We start from the raw sequence: 27,337 nt of genomic DNA on the forward strand, positions 1-27,337 counted from the left end.
GTCTGCACTGCAGCTCGCTACTCTTGCGATAGGGAGAGAAGTTTGAGGTGTGTTTGTTTGTTCACGGCATTGCAGTGATGGATGTTAAATAAACTGTGGATATAACGCTAGATTTGGAGATCGTTTGAAACTGATAGATGGCACGGTCCCAGTGCTAAAAGATGCTGGACATGAACTGCACACGGTAAGTGAAACTAAGTCATATGTCTTAGTTCCCTTTCTGTCGGTCTCTCGACGTTGTGTCGAATCGCTTCCGACTTCTTTAGAAAAGGCCAATGAAATTGGCGAATGAAATTTGCATGCCGGACTCTGCCCCTGGATATCCGAGTATAAAAGGGAGACAGCATGCTGCATTCATTCAACTTTTGTTCTTCGGAGCCTTCGCTCATGATTAACAGACTTCGCTACATAGCAACTACAGACTGCCGGTTTCTACGACGTGGTGCAGCGGACTGTCCCTTCCTGCGGCGACTTCCCCTGGGCGTCTCGGCGGTTCCAGAGGTGTTCGAGATTAAAAGAGCAAATTTCTCCAGCGTGACATGTCCCGCTGTTCTCGTGGGTGCGATAGCCTCATTGAGGAGGAGGATGGACACGATGTCAGCCTCAAGTGTTTGGGTCTCCAGCACGCTGAGGCAGCCTTCGTTGACACATCTTGTCCGCACTGCGAGCAGATGGTCATTCAGACGTTGCGGTCACGGGTGGCTGCCTTTTCTCAAGAACCAGCCACCACCTCGCATGCTTCCCGGGCCGTGACGAGAATGGCTAAGGCCATACCATCCGCCAAGGCGAGCGGCGAGGGTGATATGGGGGCTACTGCGAGCGTAAATCCATCAGCCAAGCGCTTGCGGACCACTCAACCCCATCTCGCTCGTCTGACCGTTCCCAAGAAGGTGGTGCCACACCGTCTGGATCCTCATTCACGCACTCGGAAACGGTGCGTGAAGATGATGAGATGTCGATCGCAGCATCGGAGGCCGATCTGCTAGCATCCGATCCCGACGATTCCTTGCAGCTCCCCCCCACGGAGGGGTCGAGCTCAGGAAGAAGCGGATTTCGAGATGTCGGCCATGCTTTCTCGGGCCGCCTTGAGCATTGGGCTGCAGTGCCCAAACTGGCTACAGAGTCGAGTTCCCTGGAGAGCGTGGCACACCGGCAGCAGGCGGATGGTAGTTATGCCTTTCTGCCGACGCACCCTAACCCCTTGGTCTTCCATGACCTTCCTTCAAACAGGGTTCCAACTTGGGCAGGTTACGAGGCATGTCGTAGTGACGATGGACACCTCCCTGCAGGGCTGGGGTGCAGTGTGCAACGGGCACGCAGTGTCGGGGCTATGGACGGGCCCCCGCCTGCGCTGGCATATCAATTGCCTAGAGTTGTGGACCGTGTTACTTGCACTGAAGAGGCTGCAGCCTCTCGTGCAGGGCAAGCACGTGCTGGTCCGGTTGGACAGCACTACTGCAGTAGCGTAAATCAACCTCCAGGGTGGTGTTCGCTCACGGCAGTTAACACGACTCGCCCGACACCTCCTCCTGTGGAGTCAGCAGGTGATCCGCTCCCTGCGAGCCACATATATCCCAGGCGACCTGAACCAGACAGCCGACACGCTCTCTCGTCAGTCGACGCCTTGCGGAGAGTGGCGACTCCACCCCCGCGCAGTCCAGCTCATTTGGATGCAGTTCGGGCAGGCTCAGGGAGACCTGTTCGCCTCCCTAGAAACCACCCTTTGCCCGCTTTGGTACTCCCTCTCCGAGGCTCCCCTAGGCACGGATGCCCTAGCGCACAGCTGGCCGTGGGACAAGCAGAAGACTTCCACACAGTGAGCCTCATTGCACAGACCCTGTGCAAGGTCAGGGAAGAGGGGCATCAAGTGTTACTAGTTGCGCCACACTGGCCCAACCGGACTTGGTTCTCGGAGCTAATGCTCTTGACGACAGCTCCCCCCTGGCCGATTCCCCTGACGAAGGACCTGCTTTCCCAGGGGAAGGGCACGTTATGGCATCCCAGGCCAGACCTCTGGAACCTCCACGTCTGGCCCCTGGATGGGACGAGGAGATCCTGAGTGGCCTACCCCCAGTGGTGGTAGAGACCATAACTCAGGCAAGGGCACCAGCCACTAGGCGACTATACGCCTATAAGTGGCACCTCTTCTCGTCCTGGTGCTCTTCTCGAGGAGAAGACCCACGGAGTTGCTCGATCGGGACCGTGCTGTCCTTTCTACAAGAGAGACTCGAGACTAACCTCTCCCCATCCACACTGAAGGTGCATGTAGCCGCCATTGCCGCTCATCACGACTCAGTTGCTGGAAAGTCTCTAGGACAGCACGACCTGGTCATCAGGTTCCTAAGGGGCGCGAGAAGGCGGAATCCGCCTCGTCCGCGCTCCATACCCTCTTGGGACCTTGATGTGGTCCTGGTGGGCCTCAGCAGGCCCCCCTTCGAGCAGGCCCCCCTAGGAGATGCCGCTCTTTCTCATCTCACGATGAAGGCGGTTCTCCTGATGGCGCTCGCCTCCATCAAGAGGGTAGGGGACCTACAAGCATTCTCCGTGTCCCCTGATTGCCTAGATTTCGGGCCCAGTGATTCTCACGTTATCCTGAGACCTTGGCCTGGCTACGTGCCCAAAGTTCCCACCACTCCTTTTCGGGACCAGGTGGTGAACTTACAGGTGCTCCCCACTGGGGAGGAAGCCCCAACTCCATCCGTGTTGTGTCCAGTACGCGCGCTGCGCCTCTACTTAGACCTCACGCTGCACCTCTACTTAGACCGCACGCAGAGCTTCATGAGCTCTGATCAGCTCTTTGTCTGTTTTGCAGGTAAGCAAAAGGGGAGGGCTGTCTCCAAACAGAGGTTGGCGCACTGGATTGTGGACGCTATCACTACGGCATACCAATCCCAAGACTGTGAGAGCTCACTCCACCCGGGGTATAGCCTCCTCGTGGGCACTGGCGTGGGGCGCCTCTCTGGCAGAAATATGCAGAGCTGCGGGTTGGGCTACACCCAACACCTTCGCGAGGTTCTACAACCTCCGCGTAGAACCAGTATCAACCCGCGTCCTACATGGCAACATGTAGGACCGGCAGCCGGTAGGGTGTACGCCTACGACAGTACCTTCCCTCCCTTTTTGTCTAAGTGGGTCAGCGTACTAATTCAGCACCCCTTCTTTCCCAACTGGGTGAAGAACAGGCACTCCAGGCGATTGGTTCTCAAGGACGAACCCCATCTGTCGGCTCGACACAACGTCTCGTTCCCTCCATCAGGGAAATGAGGTTACATCCATAACCAAGACGTTTTGTTGGCAATCGGTGTGTACGTGCATAATGTAAATTCACGAAGGGATAAATGCGATGATGTGTTGTGTGCTCATGCTGTAGTTCCGTCCTACTGCCTGCCTCCAGCAGCTCGTGTTTTTCCAGAAATAATCGTACAGCTGTATCTATCTTTTATACATTTGATCAAACTAAACACTCTTCGAAGATATGACATATGCAATACTACTGTATAGGGACTCAAGATTAATATGAGATTGGCAGAAACTGCGTGTGATACCTGATCTTTTAAAAATGCGAGCGCGGCTCTTTGCAGAACAGAGAAGCTGTGTGCTGGAGACACGCACACGGACATATCAGAAACGCACACTAAATAAACAGAAACAAAGTTTTATTTGTGGTATCGAATTAAACTCCTGTTTAATAGCTGTCAGAAGTCGAATTTATAGCATTCGTCTTGACAGATTTTACTCTGATCATAAATTTTCCTTATAATAACATAATAAATAGAAATGAACAGATTCATTAATCAAATGACCAGTGTCCAGGTTATCTGAAGACCAGTACATCACGTCGCTACAACGTTCTCCATGGGATTATTTCACAACGTTATTTGAGGACGTGGCTTGGACGTTTCTTGAATGTTAGCAAAAATTCTAAGAAATGGAACGTTGCCAAGGCGTCCTCAGAATGTGGTCACAATGTAATGTCACGGTGACCAAATGAAGATGAACTGGCGATGTCGTCAGAACAAACTATGTTTGCTGGGATGCCGTCTTGCGAAATCTGAAATCTGTCTCTGGTGTGATTGGCAATCAAACTGCGTTCAGCAGCTGAGCCACAAACAAAAAATGCTCCAAACATTTTTCTAAATCAACTTAATAAAGGAACTAAACGAAATATGAATAATTTGCCATTAAAAACAAAACTGAACTAATTTAATGGCTGCAATAGGTTGTGTAATGGGGAGGTAAAAAACACGTGCTTCAGTTAGAGAATTCTGATAAGCTGGGCCGGGCTAGGACCTAAATTTGAGGCCCGTGCAGGGCTCTAATACACACTCATCCTTATACCACAAAAGAATTAGGAATAAGCATGCAATCAGAGTCACACAGAATTGACATCTCACATCCAGTTTTAGGAGCACTGGAAATCTTGATGACCATACAACAAAGGTTTGAGGTGTGAGGACATTTCTCTTTAATGGATCTCTCAGAATCTGTAAACTCAATTCCATTTCTGTTTCAGGTGCAGTGCAAAAAAATTCTTATTCATTTTTATAAATACAGAGAATCAATCATTTATGTAATTTCACTGCCCACACTGATTTTCAATCTCTCTGTCTCTGAATTGCAGTGCTGTTCAACTTGATTCCTGTGGGTCTGAGGATAGTGGCCATCCAGAGCACCAAGACAGGTCTCTACATCGGCATGAACAGCGAGGGCTACCTCTACACATCAGTATGTTTAAAACACAGATCACATGCATCTGTTTAACAAATCTTCTAAACAGACCTGACCTAACACATCTTATATTGAAATTGATACCAGGAACCTATTTTTGTCTTGCTACTATTGAAGGTAATTGAGACAATACAGACCCTGAGTTTCTGATTCTGAGTACTGTTGACCCCTCTGTGTCAAACTCCAGTAGCAAATTTTTTTCGACTAGTTAAAATCTTGTGAGATAGACAAGCATTCTCAGTGAATTGCTTTGTAGTCTAGAAATATCTCCCTTTCTCCCTTTTATCTTACAAGGAGAACATCTGTAGAGCATGTGTCCTCCTCATGGGAAGAAAAATGACCTATTTTTCACAAAGGGAATGGGAAATGACCATACCTGAAAAAACAATGAGAGAGGAAAAAAGAGAGAAAATCCTTATCCTAGAAAACCTAAAGCAGAGCGACCTCTTTTTCTGTTCTCTTCTTTTCTGTGAAGCTCTCACTTCACTCTACCTGTGTTCTAACTTTCATTTCTAACTTTCTTCTTTTTTTAGCATAATATTTTAGACCAAAGAGACTTCTAGGAAGCCAGTGAAGCATGACAAAAAGTGCAGCAGAGACACAAAAACAGACGGCAGCACTTTTGAGTCACAGCTTGCTTCCGAGCTTGAAACAATTCTAAAAGAATACATTCAAAACATAGTCAGTTGTTGACTTTATTGAAATGTTTTGTGAGTAAGGATTGTGAGTAAGGATTCTCTGGCACCATTAATTGCTGTCAACTGTGCCATGTGAATACACAAACAATTATTAACTTTGGAATTTTGTATATATCATAAGTTTTTAGTCTTTATTAAAGCGGCCATTCCCCGTGATGCCAATTTTCAAACCTTAGTTAGTGTGTAATGTTGCTGTTAGAGCATAAACAATATCTGCAAAATGATAAAGCTCAAAGTCCAATGCCAAGCAAGATATTGTCTTTAACAGAATTCGCTTTTCAAGGACTACAGAGAACGGCTGAAATCGGACTACAGCCCTATATGTCCCGGTTAAATGATGTCACTGTTCCGAGTTTTTGAAAAACCTCCGCCCAAAGGGATACGCCAAAAAAGGGGCGAGGCATTCCTTAGAGAAGAGGAAGAGCTGCTGGAGTAGTGTTTGGTTATCAGAGATTGTAAACATTTGACTGAGCTGCGCAATGAATTACTTTCACTTTCATCACAGTCCTACAGCTGGTAATAAGAATTCAGCTACACACATTCTAAGATAACCAACGGTCAAATAACAGCTTCCATGACTTTAATACCGGCTGTGAAAGCTGTTCTGTGTAATACACTGATATTGTATGTGTGTGCGTGTGTGTGTGCGTGTGTGTGTGTGTGTGTGTGTGTGTGTGTGTGTGCGTGCGTGCGTGCGTGCGTGCGTGCGTGCGTGCGTGCGTGCGTGCGTGCGTGCGTGTGTGTGTGTGTGTGTGCGTACCTCTAAAACACTTCTATGAAACGTCCTTTGAAGTCCTGCTTGCAAATGTCTCCTAGTCAATCTGCTTGTTTTATTATCCAACTTATGTCCAATATAAAAAGGCAAAACTAACGCTTCTGTTATTAGTGTTAATTAATATAACCGGTCTGACCCAATTGGTCCGGTGTCATTTCCCTCGCCACAGTAGGAAAACAATTGTGATCTCTAACAAAGATTGACGTTTGCACATGCACTAGCAGACCTCCGTTACACTTCGATCTATCCGCATGTGTTTAACTGATGAAGTGAAGTTGACGCCATTGTTACTGTTTATTGCTAAAAGCCAAAGCTTATTAATACACATGCACTGAGAGGGGGACCGACCAATCACAACAGCCTGAGAAGTGTAAGCTCGCTGATATGGTATGGGTTTGACATCTTCAGACACACGCTCTAAGCGGGGAACTAATCACGACAGACCTGGTCAGCTTTACCAATCAGAGCATTTCGGAAGGAGGGATTTTATATAAACTGGAAGAAATCGAGTCGTTTTGTTAGAAGAGGGACAGCGGTGAACAATAGACTTGAAATATGTGAAATATAAAGCGTTTTTTTAAACTAGAAACATGAACATCCATTGTTAAACACCCAAAAAACATAATCAAAGCTTCAAAAACAGCAAAAGAATGGCTCCTTTAAATGCATAAAAAATTAACTTTACACATGTGCCTTGTGTGTGTGTGTGTGGACTTGGTTTTTATATATTAGTGGGGACCTAAACCTGAACGCAAACCAAAATTGAGGTCCCCACGGGCACAAAAGCTTATAAATTGTACAGAACGATAATTTTTGAAAATCTAAAAATGCAAAGTTTTCTACGATCTTTAGGTTTAGGGGTTGGGGTAGGGGATAAAATATACAGTTTGTACAGTATACAACTCATTACGCCTATGGACTGTCCCCACAGAGATAATAACACATACGTGTGTGTGTGTGTGTGTGTGTGCGTGCGTGCGTGCGTGCGTGTGTGCGCGCGTGTGTGTAATTACATATTTAAGTTCTGAGTAATAATAATTATCTACATGTATACTGTAACTATAGGGTTAGGATTAGGGTGTGGTTTAAGGTTAGTTATATGTAATTCTGCAAAATCTATGCTAAATACTATAGTAAATACATGAAACATGTGTAACAAGGGCACTGTAAAATAAAGTGTTACCGAAGCTTTATAATCAGAATTCAGTCCTTGTTGTGGTAAATCCCCTTAGTATTAATTAACACAGGAACAACTTTTATTTCTTCAGTAGAACAGTCAAGAAGATTTTAGCCGAAACCATGGTCCTTGGTCCAAGTCACAAAATGGCACCTTGTATTTTATGAATAACCAAGGAGACTGGTTTCAGCTAAAAACCTTCTTTACTGATCGGAAACAGTTTAACATACAACATACTTTAAAACCTTAAAAGTACGTTTTGAAGGCATTGATATTTGTGTGGATTGACGTCTTTCTTTTCTTCCCTTTTACACCAACACAGGTGGTATGAGGAATAAGCAGAAAATTATTGATGAGAGTCCTGTACTGAGTAAATGAGTATAACCATGTTTTGTCCTCCTCAGAGCAAGAACAGAGAGTACAGATTTATATGTGGGTGTTACATAATAGGACTTCCTTACGCTGTCACAAACCCACCTCCGTGTGCGTGTGTTGTAAGATCATATGGCCCTGAACACATGGCCTCTGCCTGTCACACATACTTGCTCTAAACTCTTGAGCCTATCAATAATTCATGTTTTCCAGTGGCTGACAAGCTCAGACATGGACCTCCACAGAGACTAAATCACTCAAACACACCTACAGTCTCTCTTCTATCACTTCTATCGAGTGTATGAATTTTAGCAGAGTAGGCCAGTATAGACGGTTTCATATTAACAACATAAACAAACGTTACTGAGCATGTGCACTTTTGTGACCCCAACTGAACTTCCGGTACACATTCACATACAATAGAGTGCCTGTAGATTATTTCTGATAACAATCAAAAGAAACCTAGAAGAACCGTTACTTGGCTAAACTTGTCTCTCCAATATTTTGAATTTAGACTGTGAAACCAACCTCAACCGCTAGATGTCAATGTACCATACAGTTTGTTGAAATGCGTCAAAATTACAGGACCCATTCAACAAATTGTTTATTTAATAAAATGAACATACAACAAAATTTAACAAATCGTTTATTTAATATATTATTACACAGTAAAAAATTTAATAAATTAATATGAACATAAATTAAATAAAATATAAATTGTTATATTATTAGACACTAGCCAAACACAAACCGGAAGATATAGGCACTTTTCACAATGAAGTCACTTAACTTCGCAAAGCAGTGTATCATAACATCCGTCTTGCAACAAACAAGAAGAAGAACTTCCGTTTTGTCGTCGCGCTGGAATTTGACAACAGTGAAAAAATTAACTGACAGAACACGTATTCAAGTACTTATCCTAGCACCTTCGCTAACACAAAAAGAAAACAGAACACTTAGCTTCATAATCAAACAGGTACTGTTCAACGAAGAATTTGTATACGGAAGTAACTTCTTCTTGAGTTTTACTGGCGGTTGGCAAACCAGCTTATAGGTGCATTACTGCCACCTTATGAACTGGAGTGCAATCGGAAGTAACAGTGCTCGAATTGAATCAAGTCTTATGGGGTCCCCACCATAAGACTTTTTTGGTGGGGGTGGGGGTTAGTCTCGCAATATACAATTTATACAAAATACACAATATATTTGATCATAATATGCATAATTATTTACTATTCAGGGCTCAACGCTAAGGATTTTTTCTACTGGCCCAGTCAGGCAAGTGATGTTTTTCTTTATCATGGAGAGGATAATGTCATCATCCACCACTTTGATCTCATATGAACACCTAGGATTGTTTTGTTACTGAGCTCAGCGGTGTGTTTTTTTTTTCCCCAGAATGTCCCAAATTGTTGATTTGGCCGCTCTTAATGTTCCTGGCATCTTTCTGACGGATGTGTAGTGTTTTTAAAATCTAACTATGATCTGTTTCACTTGCATGGCGATCTCCCTGAACCCCATGATGTGGGTTCACAGCAACAGCTTCCAAATGCAAACACCACATGTAGAATCAACTCTAGACCTTTAACATGCTTCATTTATGACAAAATTATTTAAGGAAAAGCCCATACATGTGAATAAAACAGCTTTTTATTCAACTGTCCAATTACTTTTGGTCCCTTGAAAAAGGGGGGCGCTTCATATTAAAGAGCTGTAATTCCTAAATCCTTCAGCTAATCTGGATGTGAATACACTCTAAATAAAGCCGAGAGTGTGCACTTTAAGACAATATCTATTATAAAACTGTAACTCGAAAACATATTGATACACAGCTAAAATAACAAAAAATGTGCCTCTGTCCAAATATTTATGGCCCTAACTGTATAGAGAGAGAAAATTACCCCTCAAAAAAGTTAGAAGCGTCCTCTTCCTGACTGCGAGAGGAGGTTTATTATTCTCCATTTTTTAGCTGAAGTTAGCGGTCTTTAGACGCGGGGCATTTAAAATTTAAAGAGACATGGCAACTAGCCCATAAACAAACTTAATATAAATTATTGTAAATAATTCACGAAATTTACCATATACAGTACATTGCATGAATTTAATCACATTTGTCATTATCATTTTTACTCAAATAAAAATATCTGAGGGACCCCCTAAGTCGATTTTTTACTTCTTATGGGGGGTCCCTAATGCCTTATGGGGGGTCCCGGATCCCCCAAGTCCCCCTTCAATTCGAGCACTGTGCGTGACGTCATGTGAAAAGGGCGTATTGGGGGTCAGGCGCGCGCACATCCGGTGAAACGGTCTATAGTATGAAATGGTACACTTAACAGGTTTATATTAACCAGGAGTATAAGCAATTTCCCAGACATGAGAAAATGACGCCAAATACTGTTTTTCCCACCATGAGCTCAATCACCATCATCTCCTCAGGTGAACCTTTTGTGAAACTACGGCTACCAGTTAAGAGCGAGCGTCATGCTTTTATTGAAAGTTATGGCTCTCTGTGGCGTATGATTCAGAACTCGTTGCCTCGCTATAATCACATGTAAAACGTTTTAAAAACACACCATGCAGCAAAGTATCCGGTGAGCAGATGGAAGCAAACTGCGATGCGTCAGTATGGATGCGCTTGTGTTTAACTCCTCATATCTGTGTGAGCAGTCTTTCTCGCATATGAACCATATGAAGTCCATACATACAGCATACATACATTATATTATAATGACGTTTAATTGAATGGAGGCCTAATGTAAACCTGTAAGTTGTTTATAATTTATAATAATTAAGTAATGGAAATTATTTTTTGGAGCCCCAGATGTATGCACTGTTTTGTTTGTTTCACTGTTTTTGAGTTGTCTGTGGACATGTTATCTTATCGAAGCAAAAGAACAATTGATCCACACAGGGACCACAAGTGAGACTGTGGTCTGTGGACATCAAGTTATTAGTATTGAAGTCACTGATTTATATATAAAACTAATAGTAGTTTCTGCAATGGCTCTTTTGCAAAAATGAATTAACCAAATCTAGATAAATGGCTCTTTGGTTAAAAAAGGTTCCCGACCCCTGATCTATGGCATCTAAGAACCTTTTGAGGCACCTTTTTTTTAAGAGTGTACATAAGCAAAACTGCGACCATACATGAAGTGTCCAACTTTCCACACCTCATATTTTGTAAACACACTATTCAATCAAGCACTATACATTTAGAGTAGGGCATACATTATGCATGTCTGTAGCACAAACACTGTAAAACTGAGATATTGGCACTCCTTGTGAGATTCAAAACCAACAACCCCTCAGTTTACCAACTTTGAGCTTCAACATACCTCGTCAATACAACTACAATGAAATCTTATCCCAAAACTCCCAGAAACTTCACAGCTCACCTAATGCTCTTTTTCATGATGCTATGCTCAGCTGTCTCATGGGCGTGCTTCAGTAGTAGTCTGGCGGTTTTCTCTGTCATCTGACAGAATGGTGAAGTTTGAGAGGAATTTAAAAGAGGCAACATGCTTAACAGGGGGCTGAAATATGGAAGGATGGAAAGACGTGGGGATGAGTGAAGGCCATCAGGATGTCTTACAGCACGAACAAATAGCATCATCATCCATAGGAAGGAAGAAAGATGGATTGACAAGAGATGGCATGCAGAGCACAGCCTATGGGGTTGCGTTCATCGCACCATTTTATTATTTTTTTCATTTTCTCCTATTCTGCTTCTTCACACATCTGTTCAGTTTTTTTGGGGGGGGGGTGCATTCCCACTCTTAATGTTTACCTTCCTCTAATCCTTCATTCCTGCCCTCTGTGTTTCTCTCTGAGGTTAGGCCTGTTGAGAGTTATATGTAAAGGTTAAGGTATTTGGAGAGCTTTGTGTCATTGCTGTCTTGTAGGGGGGCACTGGAAATTGCTTTCTGATAAAAATAGTGCTTTGTCTCTACAACCTGACCCATTTTTTAAACTCAACACTCAGTGGAAGCCCTCCTGGGCCAAGAACACAAAAAGGAGAGAGAGATGGTGGGAATGAGACAGTATACACACACACAGATACATATTTGCACTGATAGAGGTGACCTGACAGAACTGGAGCAGATTTTGTTGAACAGGCCAGGTTTTTCGTGACAGAGTTTTTTCTTGTATCGCTTTCCATTTTCCTTCCCCTTTTCCAGGCTCTCCCACCCTGCCAGTAAACACTTTAGGTCTCATAAGGAGTCCACATACACTCTTAAAAATTAAGGTGCTTATAAGCAGTGTTGTGCAAGTTACTTCCAAACTGTAATACATTACAGATTACTTGTTACTGTTATTTAAAAGTAATCCCTTACCTTGCAATATTAGTGTCTCAGAATTGTAATACGGTACATAACTCCTGTGTTACTTTTGAGTTACTTTCACCAAAATAACTACAGAAGTAGAACTTAACATTCTAAAATGACAAAATGTCTTTGTATTTTTGTATTTTCAAAATACAAAATACTTTTTGCAAATCAACCTCTTTATTAGATTGCTGATTTCTTGAATTAACTAGGCTATACAAAAATAAATACAAAAAATACTAAGATTAAATGCATTTAAATACAAAATACTATTACAAAATAATAGTATCTTGTATTTCATATGGATGTATTTGAAACACTGCCCATCCATGCAGTCTAATAAGGAGGTTGATTGGCAAAAAGTATTTTAGTTTGAAAATACAAAAATACTAAGATTAAACACATTTAAATACAAAATACGTTTTAAAAAATTCAAAGGTATTTAAATACAAAATAGTCCCATCCCATCACTGAACTAGATTATATAGAATTATTAAATTGGGCTTCCTGAAAGCAGCCCAATGACCCCTCAAAACCCGCCCCAAAGGAATGAAAACTAGCCCAATTATTTCCCGGTGTCAAATCAAAGTTAACAACTGCCAAAAGATATTCCTATTGCTACATTTACTTATCTGAATGGTTTCCTAGGTATTGTATATATTTTTTGTTCTGTTGAACTCAAAATATGTTTTGGGGGATTTAGGAAAGCAAACAATTCTGGGTCACCTTTGACTACCATTATAATTTTTTTCTGCTATGGTAGTCAATGATGCCAAAGAATTTTCAGTTGCTAACATTCTACCAAATATCTTTGTGTTCAACCGAACAAAGAAATTTATACAGGTTTGGAACAACTAGAGGGTGAGTAATCCATAACAGAATTTTCATTTTTGGGTGGAGTGTCCCTTTTAAAAAAGATCCCATGTGTGCTAGTGATGGGAAGTCTGACTCTTTTCTGCGAACCAGTTCTTTCGGACAGTTCGTTTCAATGAACCGGTTCAAAAGACCGGTTCACCGATTCTCTTACGCTCTGACATTAGTGACGTCACTCGCCCTGACGAAACGCGTCAAGTCTATCAATCCCTACCGGCTGGGATGAAAATACACTCGGCACATTCAAATATAAACCAAAACCAGTAATCATAACTTCTGTCAGTTAACATATCACGTCATGATCTGTTTCTTACATATACGTTTTGCAACTAAAGCACCCAAATAGGCAAAGTGAAGTGCAGCAAACTATGACATTTTAAGTCTTAAAGATAAAAAGTGAATAATTAATCTTGATCAGCATTTTACAGAAACTATATGATCCATGCATAATTCAATACGATTTATGTGTTATTAAATAAACTTACGCTTTGCCAGATTGCTCTATATATTTTAAGTCCTCGGTTCACGTGCGCTCGTAACATTATCACAGCATCAGTTGTCCACACTGTTCTGTAGCCTCACGGTGAATCACGCATGCTCACTATCATTAGCTCATCGGTTCTCACTCAGTCGGACCGACTCGGACGTGACCGAAAGAAGCGGCTCTTCGGTTCGTGTACTGCTGAATCGAAATCTGTTTGCGAACCGGCTCTTGGCTCGAGAACGAGAACCGCTCTAGCAGTGACATGAACGTAAACGGCGCTGCAAATTGGTTTACGTACAGTGATAAGGCAGTAATAAAGTCCTAAACATCTTTCCAATGTGTTTTATAGTATCACGCCTCTGTTTTATAAAAATATCTGACTTAGACGCTTTTTATCTGCTTTAAAATTACACGCATGCGCAGTATCATCGGTTCTGAGTCGGACGTGTCCGAAAGAAGTGGCTCATCGGTTCGTGTAGGCTACTGCTGAATAAAAAGCTGTTGCAACCGGTTCGTGTCCGAAGAACCGGCAACCGGAATCCGCTTGCTTCTCGCACATGATGATTACGTCATGTTTAGATTTAAATAATTTATATTAAATAAGATGTTCATGAAAATACCATGGATTACTTATGAAACAAATAAATGCTTAGTTTATTATTTTTACAAACAATTATTTTTAACCTTTACAATAATTAACATAAAAGCACAACTGCACAAACGTTTTCTGTAATGCATTTTAAGCAACATTAATATAAAGAATATGTTTGTACAAATATTTATGACCATTAAAAAGTGTGATCTGTGTTCAAATGTTTATGTTCATGTTGCAAATGTAGTTTCTTAAATGTTGAACCGATTGTCCGGTTGAACCGGTTCACAAATCGGACGTGTCCGAAAGACAGCTCTCGGTTGGTTCAGTGGTGATCCGAAAACTGTGGCAACCGATTCTTGAATCGAGAACGAGGATCGCTCTAGGCGGAGCGTTTGATAGAACACGCCACTGCACGCATGCTCACTATATCAGCTAGCTTAGCTATAACTTGAATAGCTTCTCCGCTCATGCTTAACAGTTCAGTTCAGCGTGTAGTAGTGTACTGTTGGATTTACTGAAAAGTCGTTGATACTGGCTGGTTTATTTTGAGTCGGATGAGTTTTCATGCATGTCAAAAGTGAGTAACTGAAGGAATTTGTGGATAAGTGCTTTTTGTAGACGCGAACCGTTTCGAACGATTCAGTCCGATTTGGTGAACCGGTTCGACCGGTTCACTAAAAAGAACCGGTTCAAATTAACGATTCGTTCGCGAACCGGCCATCACTAATGTGTGCTCGAGGCCACGCACGGAAATGGACGAGAAATGTGTTTTCTCTTCGTAAGACAAGCAAAAACTTGCTTAAGAAATAAGCATGGTTAAATTTATTGCATATGTATAATGTGTACAAGCACGTCAATGTTTTAGTTGTTCTAGACTGCGTATAGCGCTGCTCAAACGTGATATCTGGCAGCCGGAAGAATCAACTGTTGTACACTCAAGAGTGATTTCTTTCATTGTGCAACGTGACATGCACCTTAGTACGAAACATTGGTAAAAACTAGTGCTGTCAATCGATTAAAAAAATTAATCGGATTAATCACACATTTTCTGTGATTAATCACGATTAATCACGCATAACAATAATATTTTAAAATATACTTTTACATCTTAATAATTTCACATTTAATCTTCAAATTGATGTAGAAACAACATATTTCTTTAACAGCGTCATTTTATGAATGAAAGAAAACATTTTGATATTAGTACTGTAACTGATGTCTCTATTAAATTGATTATTTTAACATTAATTATAGCCATTCAACAATATAATTGAGAGCTATCATGAAATACACAGAAATTGAAGGAAGTTCTCAAACACTTTACAGTCTTTAATGCTAAATTATCAATTAAATGCAGAAGAATTCTCATTAAAGCTACATAATCACATTGATTTCTTCTTTTATTTTGTTCACAGCAGCACGTTTAAGAACGCGGCCCCTTTAAGAGCTGTCTCAGTACGCAGATCTGACCGTCACCGCACTCCCATTTTCACAACTCTTTGCATTCATTTAAGATTTTATTTTACACTTTGAAGTCTGTGCTTAAGAAAATGTTCGACAAAACGGGCTTTCTGACATAATATTGTATGGTTTTATCCATTCAAGCACGAAAGAGAACTTAACACGGATGCGCTGTCTGATAGAGATTCACCGACGCAGCCTTCAGCCCATGACTGTTTACACCAGACTGGACCTCGCGTTGCGTTTTGCCACGTCCCACAGTTTAGAAGCTGTCTATCTTCATTGAGCGCGTCAAAGCAACTGTTTAAAATCGCGCTTAAGTGGTTTAAAAGCCTGTACACGAATACGAGCGTGATTACATAATGTAACGCTAGACAAAGAATGTCAAAACAAACGGATGCTGCGTTAATTGCGTTAAATATTTTTCACGCGTTAATTTGAAAAAATTAATCGCATGCGTTAACGTTGACAGCCCTAGTAAAAACATAATTCGGATGCATTGTCTAATACCGCCGCTATATTTTCCTCTTTGGTTGAGCTGAGCTCCCGCGTCCCTCCCTGTACTGTAGCCTGCCTGTCAAATGCTCGTTTCCCACACTTTTGAGAATGGATCCGGTCCTTGAGTTGCCAGGTATTCAATACACATTAAGAATCTCATCAATTAACATTTATCCTTAGAATATAAATAAACATTTTGGCGGCCGCAGTACATTATGAAAGTAGCATCAAAACCTCAACCCGCGGCTCCATAATTTTTACCGTAACTGCATTTTCAAAATAGCCCAATTGTGCAGAAAAACTGCGACCCTGGCAACACTGGCGCTAGGGCTTACAGCGAACCGGGCGGGGCCAATAGCTTCGGACCTTTAGCTCAGAGGCTGAAATCATGCCGTTAAAATACAAAATTCCACCAGCCAGAGGGAGATGGGTCCGTGTACGTTTTATTCATTTGATATCCTATTCGAAATCACATAACGAGAAATTTAAAATGACTAGTTTCTCTTTTTTTCGTTTAGTTCACCAAACGGAAATTTCGTTTTTGGCCCGATATTTTATTTTTCGTTTGCCGTTTAAAAAATGGATTTTGGCCTCAATATGGCATTCGTACATGTGGGCGGCGCTGTAACGCCTCTTTCACCCGATTGGTCAAATCGCTCACCGTTCTGTATGGCCTTAATTCTGCAGCGGTGTCGTGTACCTGAGGAGTGACAACCTGCTACCATGTCTCATCCATCTAGTGGTGGAGTTATAATTGCATTTCAATAAATAAACAGCCCATCCGATTTAGGGCTAAATCGTGACTACAGATCGACCATGTAATGAAATGACACTACGTCATATTGATATTTCTATATTGACAAAATATAAAACATATAACAAACGAATAAAATACACTCACCTAAAGGATTATTAGGAACACCTGTTCAATTTCTCATTAATGCAATTATCTAATCAACCAATCACATGGCAGTTACTTCAATGCATTTAGGGGTGTGGTCCTGGTCAAGACAATCTCCTGAACTCCAAACTGAATGTCAGAATGGGAAAGAAAGGTGATTTAAGCAATTTTGAGCGTGGCATGGTTGTTGGTGCCAGACGGGCCGGTCTGAGTATTTCACAATCTGCTCAGTTACTGGGATTTTCACGCACAACCATTTCTAGGGTTTACAAAGAATGGTGTGAAAAGGGAAAAACATCCAGTATGCGGCAGTCCTGTGGGCGAAAATGCCTTGTTGATGCTAGAGGTCAGAGGAGAATGGGCCGACTGATTCAAGCTGATAGAAGAGCAACTTTGACTGAAATAACCACTCGTTACAACCGAGGTATGCAGCAAAGCATTTGTGAAGCCACAACACGCACAACCTTGAGGCAGATGGGCTACAACAGCAGAAGACCCCACCGGGTACCACTCATCTCCACTACAAATAGGAAAAAGAGGCTACAATTTGCACGAGCTCACCAAAATTGGACAGTTGAAGACTGGAAAAATGTTGCCTGGTCTGATGAGTCTCGATTTCTGTTGAGACATTCAAATGGTAGAGTCAGAATTTGGCGTAAACAGAATGAGAACATGGATCCATCATGCCTTGTTACCACTGTGCAGGCTGGTGGTGGTGGTGTAATGGTGTGGGGGATGTTTTCTTGGCACACTTTAGGCCCCTTAGTGCCAATTGGGCATCGTTTAAATGCCACGGCCTACCTGAGCATTGTTTCTGACCATGTCCATCCCTTTATGACCACCATGTACCCATCCTCTAATGGCTACTTCCAGCAGGATAATGCACCATGTCACAAAGCTCGAATCATTTCAAATTGGTTTCTTGAACATGACAATGAGTTCACTGTACTAGAATGGCCCCCACAGTCACCAGATCTCAACCCGATAGAACATCTTTGGGATGTGGTGGAACGGGAGCTTCGTGCCCTGGATGTGCATCCCACAAATCTCCATCAACTGCAAGATGCTATCCTATCAATATGGGCCAACATTTCTAAAGAATGCTTTCAGCACCTTGTTGAATCAATGCCACGTAGAATTAAGGCAGTTCTGAAGGCGAAAGGGGGTCAAACACCGTATTAGTATGGTGTTCCTAATAATCCTTTAGGTGAGTGTATATTTTCACCACGAAAACTCAATGAACGAATTAAATGTTGTTTTGATGTCTGATAAAAATCTCCCGTTGCACGCAAGGCAACAGACTCGCAAAGCATTTTGGGTCCATGCGGCCCACCAATACAATTCAGATTATGAAGTGAAGAGAAAGTGACCTATTAGTCAGATATGGTGACCCATACCCAAAATGTGACCTCTGCATTTAACCCATCCAGAGAGTAGTGAACACACGCACAGCAAGTGGTGTACACACGTACACCCGGAGCAGTGGGCAGCTATCACTGCAGCGCCCGGGGAGCAAGTAGGGGTAGGGTGCCTTGCTCAAGGGCACCTTGGTCGTTAGCCGCCGGCCCTGGGAATCGAACCGGCAACCTTCTGGTCATGAGTCCGACTCTCTAACCATTAACCATAAATACTTTGTCTGCATAGTCTAAAAGAATTTTAATAATAAAAGCAAATTTGAATGTATTATTTGACATGAACTATCGTGATTAATATCAAGAGCAATAATAACATTGTTTAAATCTTGCAGTGCCTGTTGTTTATATGACGTGATGCACTCTTCTAACTCAACTCAAAGACATGATCATCAGCCTTAAACTTTGTTTTTGTCTTTTTTATCATTTATATGTATTGTATATTCTTTAAATTACATTAATCTGTCACATTATATAGTATTGGTGTAAATATGGCATATTTGAGCAGCATTAAACAGGAATAAACCATGTCATGCTGCTGCAGTTTGAGGATGGCTTTTGTTGATAACATTTTTTATGTTTTCTTATTGGTTGAAACAACGGATTAAGTATAAATTGTTGAAATAAAAGACAGTGCACAATGACAATAATTATAGAAATTGCCTCGGAAATCAGAAACAGCCGATCCTTAAACAAACATTTATTTATTAGCACCAAAGCAATACTATAGCCTAGTATAAAATCCTTTTTTTTACTTCATTACTTTTTTCACTCAAGGAAAAAGAGTGCGTATACGCACAGTCAAGAGCATCCGTACACATATTTACGCCAATATTTTTTTTAATAAATCCGGATACGTGCGTGGAAAACAGCGTACGCACATTTCTATGCCCATTTTGTGCGTACGCCTCGTTTATGCATCAGGCCTCTGGTGTTCCATTAATGAGTTTTTTTTTCTTCCCTGGTGGCACGGGCATATTCCAAGATGACAATGCCAGGATTCATCGGGCTCAAATTGTGAAAGATTGGTTCAGGGATCATGAGACATCATTTTCACACATGGATTGGCCACCACAGAGTCCACACATTTATGTGATGTGCTGGAGAAGAATTTGCGCAGCGGTCCGACTCTCCCATAATCAGAGGTGTACAGAGTACCTGAAAACCATACTTAAGTAAAAGTACAGATACCTTGCAGTGAAAATTACTCCGTTACAAGTTACAAGTCACCAATTCCAAAACGACTTCAGTAAAAGTCTTAGAGTATAATTTAACAGTACTTGAGTATTTTACTCAACTGAATGTAGGCTCAAAGAAGCACTAGTCCTCAACACTTAAGAGACACGTCAGTTAAAAACTAGAAACAGTTGATTTGTGAGGAGAGCAATCGCATTTATTTTCTTAAATCATAATAAGACTGAACACCTCAAAATTGCAACAAATCATGGTAGACACAACATCTATTACAAACACCCTAAGTCTCATTTAAGCTCAATTGCTCATAAGTAAACCAAATTCCTTCAAAAAGGTCTCTTCAATATAACGGATAAATAAAATAATGTTAAGTAGAATTAAAGTCAAAGCCTTTTTGCACTGGACATGCTGGTTTGGGCCTCATCGCCAGCTGCAGTCATGTCCTCATTTCACATACACTGTTAGCCCTTACCTGCCATTTCTACAGTAATATATTGGCAACACTGTTGCCAGCTAGTTACTGTAGGTGTTTTACAGTAAACTACTGCAATGGCTGTTTGAAGATACATTATTAAAGAATCTATTAACGCACTTAAGTCACACAGTCTTAGATGAACAAGTGTAAATAACAGATGAACACAATAAATCTGTCAAGATTTCACCAGAGGAGAATTAAACACAAACATCAATAACATCTTCACATATTACAGACACCACTTTCACTTTATTTCTGTCATCTGTGTAAGATCTTATTGAGATTTAACTCTAGTTCATAGTGGTTCAATTATGTTTTAAGTCACCATTATGGCGATCAGTGTTTGCTTTGGTTGGACTCTTTGACTTTCTTGTAGCTTTAAAATGTACACTTATACAATAACACTGAAAGGGACTTTACAGGAACCGCAACTTTATGTTTGCTTAGTAACTGAAGATACATCTGAAAGAATTCAATCATTAAATAATAATAATATAGCATTTAAGATTTATTAAGATATGTTTGGTAAAGTGATTACATGTTATAATGGAAAGATCTCTGTCAGAAAATCTTTCTTTGCAATTGAGACACAGTTAGACACTTGACATACAAACCTCATCAATGGTGACAAACAATCATGAATGAGTTTTGTACTATGTACCCAGCATGCATTGCAGCGTGAAGCTGTTCGATTGTCACCATTATTGAGATTAATATGTGGATTGTTCATTTCTCTGTGTCCGACTCATTCTATAGGTTAATATTTTGTCTATGTAGTGTGAGAGCACTTTTGAAAATTGAAATACTATACATTCTTTTTACTGGTTTACATCACTTCATGGCAATAGTCCCACCATATGGTCAAATTTTGAGCAAACATGTTTAGAGCACATTTAGGAAGAGTTAGTTTTAAAAATAAGAGCTTTTGTAGATGTGTGACCTACAGTACCTAGCTGGCAACAGTGTTGCCAATATATCACTGTAGAACTAGCGGGTAAGGGCTAACCGTGTAAAAACCTCCAGCGATTGACATCTACCCGATACTGCACTCATATTCATATGAAGAAGCCATGTTGACAAGTTTTTGTAAGTTATGGCAAAATCCACAAGAATGTAGTACCTTCATTGCCCTGTAAATGGTAATATTAATTATAAGATAGGTGCCATGCAAAATGTAATGTGTAATTGCATTAGTCATTACAAATGTAGTGGAGTAAAGAGTACATATACTTGTTCAAAAATGTAGTTAAGTAGAGAGTAAAAGTTGCTAATATCTTTAATACTCAGTACAACTACAAAGTAGCCAAAAATATACTTAAGTAAAGTAACTAAGTACATTTACTCCAATACTTTACACCACTGCCCATAATCAATACAAGATCTTGGCGAAAAATTAATGCAACTTTGGACGGGAATAAATGGACATTCTGGACATTGCAGAAGCTTATTGAAACGATGCCACAGCGAATGCGTGCCGTAATCAAAGCTAAAGGCGGTCCAACGAAATATTGGCGTGTGTGACTTTTTTGTACGGGCAGTGTGTGTGTATATATATAGGCCTAGTTTTATCATTTAGATTTTGTAACAATTTCTCAATAAGCTCATGCAGACCGAATGAAGAACCCATTAATAAAGCAGATTAAAGGACCACACTTAAACACTTTATATGATATAAGTGATATGTACTGTATATGATATTTTATATAAACATCATGGTGTTTACAATGTTTTTGTTGAGAAAAACAAGCACATCTAAATGTTCGGGTGAAAGTCGAGTCTGTTAACAGTAGCCTAGGTGTCGACATAGCTTACATAGAATAGAATGAGAATAGAATGAGCTTCATTGGCCAAGTATGTTTCCACATACGAGGAATTTGTTATAGTGACAGAAGCTCCACAGTACAACAGAAAGACAGCAACAGGACAGAAAAAATATATATATACTTTGTACAATAATATAGAAATAGGCAATGTAAAGCATTACTGAACATGTACAGAGTAAAAAATTACTGAAAATTGATTAGTAATGCCTTACACTACTGCATTACAGCAAAAAGTAATTTGTTACTGTAATACATTACTTTTGTAATGCATTACTCCCAACACTGCTTATAAGGATGTTATAGAATCCAAATACATGTGTTTTGTAACGCACACTCACATGATTTTGTTTGTCCTTGATGCATTTTATATTTAGCATTTGCTTAATGTAAACAGGACTGTTTAGTGTGTCTTTTGTGTCACATGTGTCGCAGTTGGAGACTGTTTGGGTTAGCATGACTGGACACCAATAATAAAGCATAGACTTATAGTGGATGAGCTGCAGACTCAAGGGAGTGTATGTCGGGATGTGTGTAGTGTGTGTTTTGTTGAGCTCTGCATTTCTGGCAGGATTATTACTCAATTCAAGTAGGGGGTGTTTCTGCTTCCTGGCTTTGACACACACACCGCACACACACCATGATCTGTGCCTCAGGTCCCCACACTGATGAAATAATTAGTCTGTAACTGCTGATCCCGAAAGATTCCAGCTGACCTTACGTAGACCACCTAGCACACATTCACTTTATCGCTTCGTTGAACACACATGCTCTCTCAAACACACATTTGTGACATTGCCCTGCCAAGTAGAGATGAGATTCTATGTCAGCATCCATTCCTTGGTTTTTATCCACTTTATCGCCTTGCACTTAGATCGCTTTTGATTCATTACTTATGCATTTACATAATATAATATAATATAATATAATAACTTTTCTCTATGTAATTTATCAAACATCTTTTTATTATGTAACTGTACATATTGAACTCTTGAAATTAAACTATTTTTAAAACTTGAAATGTACAGTAAAATGTTAATAATGCATAACTGTGAGACGAGGAGTGAATACGTCAGGGTGCCTAGCTAGAAGCGCTTTCGTTGTTTATTTTGTTTGGAAAATCCCCAAACACTCAGCTGGGTCTAGTCAAGGAGAGCTCTAGAGGACAAGCACACCACTCCAGCTGTTATGAGGTCAGTGTTGCAAAGACGAGCAGGTGTTGTGTCAAGGAAACCCACTTCCCAGCCTCTGCTAGGGTCAATCTGTATGTCAACCCTGTAATGGCTGTTTTCTTACGTGTGGAAGTTTCTGTTTTCTATGTGGTAGCTCTGATCCAGTGAAAGGAAAAAGAAATTCTGACTGTTTGTTTAATTTTCTGACAGATACAATGCATTATTGCTGGTTCCAGTAAAACCCTTCATTTAGCAATTATAGTTTAATTGGATCGCATTACAATATAACAGTGTGCTTTTGGTCTATGAAATCAGCACTAATAATGCAACTAATTTGTCTCACCATTATGCAATGCAATATTTCATGAAAACCACTCTACTAAAAGCCAGCATCATTACCAAAAATACACTGTTCTCAGATGATCTCCACCGAAATTATAGTTGACATTTATACATCCAGAGCAGTATAAGTTGTTCACTGCTCCAGGGACGAATTTCCCTTGCATGTATAAAAATATGAATATGTTCTTTTAGTAAATCGCTCCTGAAATCGTCTTCATGTCTATTAAAGCCATTCTGCAAGCTTGTCAATGCTCACTGGCGTGTTAAACCCCAGATTTCTGGTTCTTACTAAGCTGTTTTTGGATTGCCCTCTACCTGGCACTCATCTATCCAGCTAAATCAAAGTCTTTTACTGGCTTTTTAAAAAGAAAACTCTTATTGATATTTTGCTGAAGTCTTACATGAAATCAATTCTCCCGTTGAAAGCAGTTACAGATTTCACAGCCACAGCAACCAACAGTTAATGTAAAAGCAAGCACTTTTGCTTTGGGAATGCATGTGTGCGGTTCTCTGAAGAGGATTTTATGGTTTTACTTACAGACGAACATGATTACTTTTACGTTTTTTTCTCCCCATCTGTCTCCTAACTTTTTTCTTTTCATTCCAATCTTACATGTTCTTTTTCACTTGTTTCTTTTTTACACTCTTAAAGACACCAGAGACAAAAGACAATGTAAAAACAGAAGACAGAAGTCCAGGACCAGCTGTATCTCTCTGTTTGCTCATAATGTGGGAAACAAATAATTCTGCTAATAGGAAAAACAAAAATAAGCCTTTAAAAATAACTTTAATTGAACAATAATATTTAAATTACATATTAACAGCTCATAGGTTTAGACTCACAGGATATGCAGGTAAAACATATATATATTTTTTGGTCAACTATTTCTTTAAACTTTTATCGAAATGTTGTTCCCTAAGGGAGTGTTTACACAATATCATTTTCAGGGAAAACTTTTCATGCATTTTGGCATTTACATGACATCTGAGTTTTGGGGGACTAAAAGCAAACTTCTAAAATGAGTTTTAACGTTATAGGATTAAGTTTTTTTAAAGCAATACTATTATAAATACTCTGTATAGACCACTTTGTATGATGTAAACAACGCTGGTTTAACGCTGGTCCCGATGAACTTCCAAACAAACAAAAGTTTGAACAAAATACAATCAAGAGAACATTTATAACCAAATTAAGATGTTAAACTAATATATTTAAGATTTGATAATCCATGTAATATTTAAAAAATCAGAAACTGCCCCTGGATCAGTGTTTACATCTTGGGAAGTGGTCTATAAATGACCAAAATCTATTTCTTTAAACAATGACACCATGACCATGCATTGTGCTGCTTAAAAGTGCACCACTATGACCAGTGTACACACATTATTTACACACATCAAATTATAATCCATAATAATAACATTATTTTCAAAGGAAAACTTTTCAGATTGTAGCACCTTGATGTCATGTAAACGTACCCCAAAAGGCTGATGTCAAAATGCCAGTCTAAACTCATAATTGGTAGCCAACCGGCCAGCCAATCCAGAGGTTTGTCATCTAATTTATGCAGGCTAACATGTCAATAATCCCTCCATAATAATCCACATATCAGACAATCCTAGATTAAAAAGGCAGGAAAGAGAGAAATAAAAAGAATGTTGAAAGAGTGCTGTGATGTTTAAATCTTTTTTAAGATGGTGATGCAGAGAAAAAGGACACAAATGTAGTACTGGATTATGAGTAACTACACAGTACATTGAGGACTAACTGTGTGCTCTGACACCTGCTGGTGATAAAAGCACTGCAACCCGAAAGAAAACTTCCGCCTCTGCCTCTTTTTCTCCTTCACATTTTCTCTCTCTTCCCAGCTCCACTCAAAAGTCTTTTAGTATCTCATTGGACTGTGAGGGGTGATTCGGCTCGCCTTTTGTTTTAAATGCCACCCTAGACCAATGTTCCCCTTCCATAAGGCTCAAGTACCACGTTAAATTTTTACTCACGTTACATTCAATATAATTTATCATTATTAATAATCAAAAAATTAATTGTCTATCATTTTAAAAATATTAAAAAAATAATTCACCAAGAAGTTTGTTCTCTCAATAATGAGAGAATTGGAGACTGGGGATTGTCTTCAGTATCACGAGTGAAATGCACATCATTTCTTGACCTTTATAATGTAAATATATTATTATTACGCATGTATATTCTGCTACCAGTATTTCCCACACTGTGCAAAGGGCCCTAATGACTTGCAAAGTGAAAGTCAGCATGTATTACCATATCTATCTCTGAAAAAGTTTAGAAATACCCTGCATCTAAATTTATTGTGCACACACACTCCAACCCACATCCGGTTGTGCTGGAAGGTCCAATTAAACTCAATTTGGTAATGAATTAAGTTAGCACAGACTTTTACCTCAAGCACTTAACTCTAAAAGGTGTTTAATGTCCTGCTAAAGCCTCATTCAAAGTTAAAAAATAGGCTTACGAGAAAGATTTCAATCTGGCCATAATGTCACTTAAATGCAATCATTCATTGTTATATTATATTATTCATTATTTTTAATATCAAAAATTAATGTTTAATTATTATAAAAGTATTTATTTTTCAATCACGTTTGACATGATTTATCTAATATCATGGTTTTAAAAAAGGAACAAGATGAAGGAAAGCATTAGGAAGCTTGAGTGTTGAACGTTATTATATGTTCTATGACTGTATAATAAATATACAGTTGAACTAGGAATGTATTTAATGAAGAATCACTATTTTCTTTCGTTGACAGATGAGAACGTGTTTCAAAACAAACACATTATAGAGCAAAAGAGAGAGAGAGAGAGAGAATTATATGTTCTATGACTGTATAATAAATATACAGTTGAACTAGGAATGTATTTAATGAAGAATCACTATTTTCTTTCGTTGACAGATGAGAACGTGTTTCAAAACAAACACATTATAGAGCAAAAGAGAGAGAGAGAGAGAGAGAGAGAGAGAGAGAGGAGCAAACCCCTTATTCAGCTCCTCTGCTCACCAGTCACACCAAGGATCCCAATCAATCCTGGAAATTGGTTTGTTCCCTGACAAGGTTACGAAATGACAGGGAGCAAGAGAGAGAGAAGGAAGGAAGAAAGGAAGGAAAATACAGATGGAATACGATGAGAGAGAATAAAAGAGAGAGATGTTGGTCTTTGCTTACTGACATTCACAGCAGGGATTTTTAGAATGAAAGACTTTGGCTCTGTTTTATCTCGGGGCAAAGATTATGCTACTTAATGCAGTTATGTTCACCTGAACAGAACATGTATGTTTATTAAATATGTCATGGAGAAAGTGTTGTGTAGGCCCGGTGGCTTTTGTGTGTGCTCATTTGCTGCTCCTCAGCACATTAATGCTTTCACAACCCTGTCACAGTGAAATGTGGGGCCCATTTTCTTCCTGTCCCAGCTGAACTCAGTATATATATAAATATATAATAATGGCCAGCAGTTACAATCTGTTATTCTGGCTAACTCACTGTGTGTGTGTCTGTGTGTCTGCGTGTGTGTGCGTGTGTGTGTGTGTGTGTGTGTGTGTATTCTCTGTGTTGCAGGAACATTTCACGCCGGAGTGTAAGTTTAAGGAGTCCGTGTTTGAGAACTATTATGTGACATACTCATCAATATTGTACCGTCAAACTCAGTCGGGTCGGGCCTGGTACATTGGAATTAACAGAGATGGACAGGTCATGAAAGGGAACCGGGTCAAAAGGACCAAAGGTGCCGCTCACTTCCTGCCTAAGCTCATAGAGGGTATGGCCTTGTGTTTTATGAATAATTTCATTACTATTTAAAGGTTTGCTGAAAGATTAATAAATACGTTGTTGTCTGGTTACAGTTACTTTTAGGTAATACTTGAAGGAACGGTTCACCCAAAATGGAAAATTCTGTCATCATTTACTCATCCAGTTGTTCCAAATCTGTATAAATGTTTTTTTTTCTGATGAACACAGAGAAAGATATTTAGAAGAATGCTTGTAATCATCTTGGCC

General features: G+C 40.1%; 1 protein-coding gene across 1 annotated transcript in view; it reads left to right on the plus strand.

Annotated features, from left to right (window-relative positions):
• Positions 1–671: 671 nt before the first annotated feature.
• The window catches only part of fgf11a (fibroblast growth factor 11a), a 32,818-nt gene continuing 6,152 nt past the window's right edge, over positions 672–27,337 (plus strand). Inside the window, exons 1-4 of the mRNA XM_057322424.1 lie at positions 672–934; positions 4,514–4,518; positions 4,622–4,725; positions 26,900–27,098. Of these exons, the coding sequence (XP_057178407.1) occupies positions 672–934; positions 4,514–4,518; positions 4,622–4,725; positions 26,900–27,098 (571 nt within the window). The remainder of the gene's footprint in view (positions 935–4,513; positions 4,519–4,621; positions 4,726–26,899; positions 27,099–27,337) is intronic.

Source organism: Triplophysa rosa, linkage group LG1 (assembly GCF_024868665.1).
Source record: "Triplophysa rosa linkage group LG1, Trosa_1v2, whole genome shotgun sequence".
NCBI lineage: Eukaryota > Metazoa > Chordata > Actinopteri > Cypriniformes > Nemacheilidae > Triplophysa > Triplophysa rosa.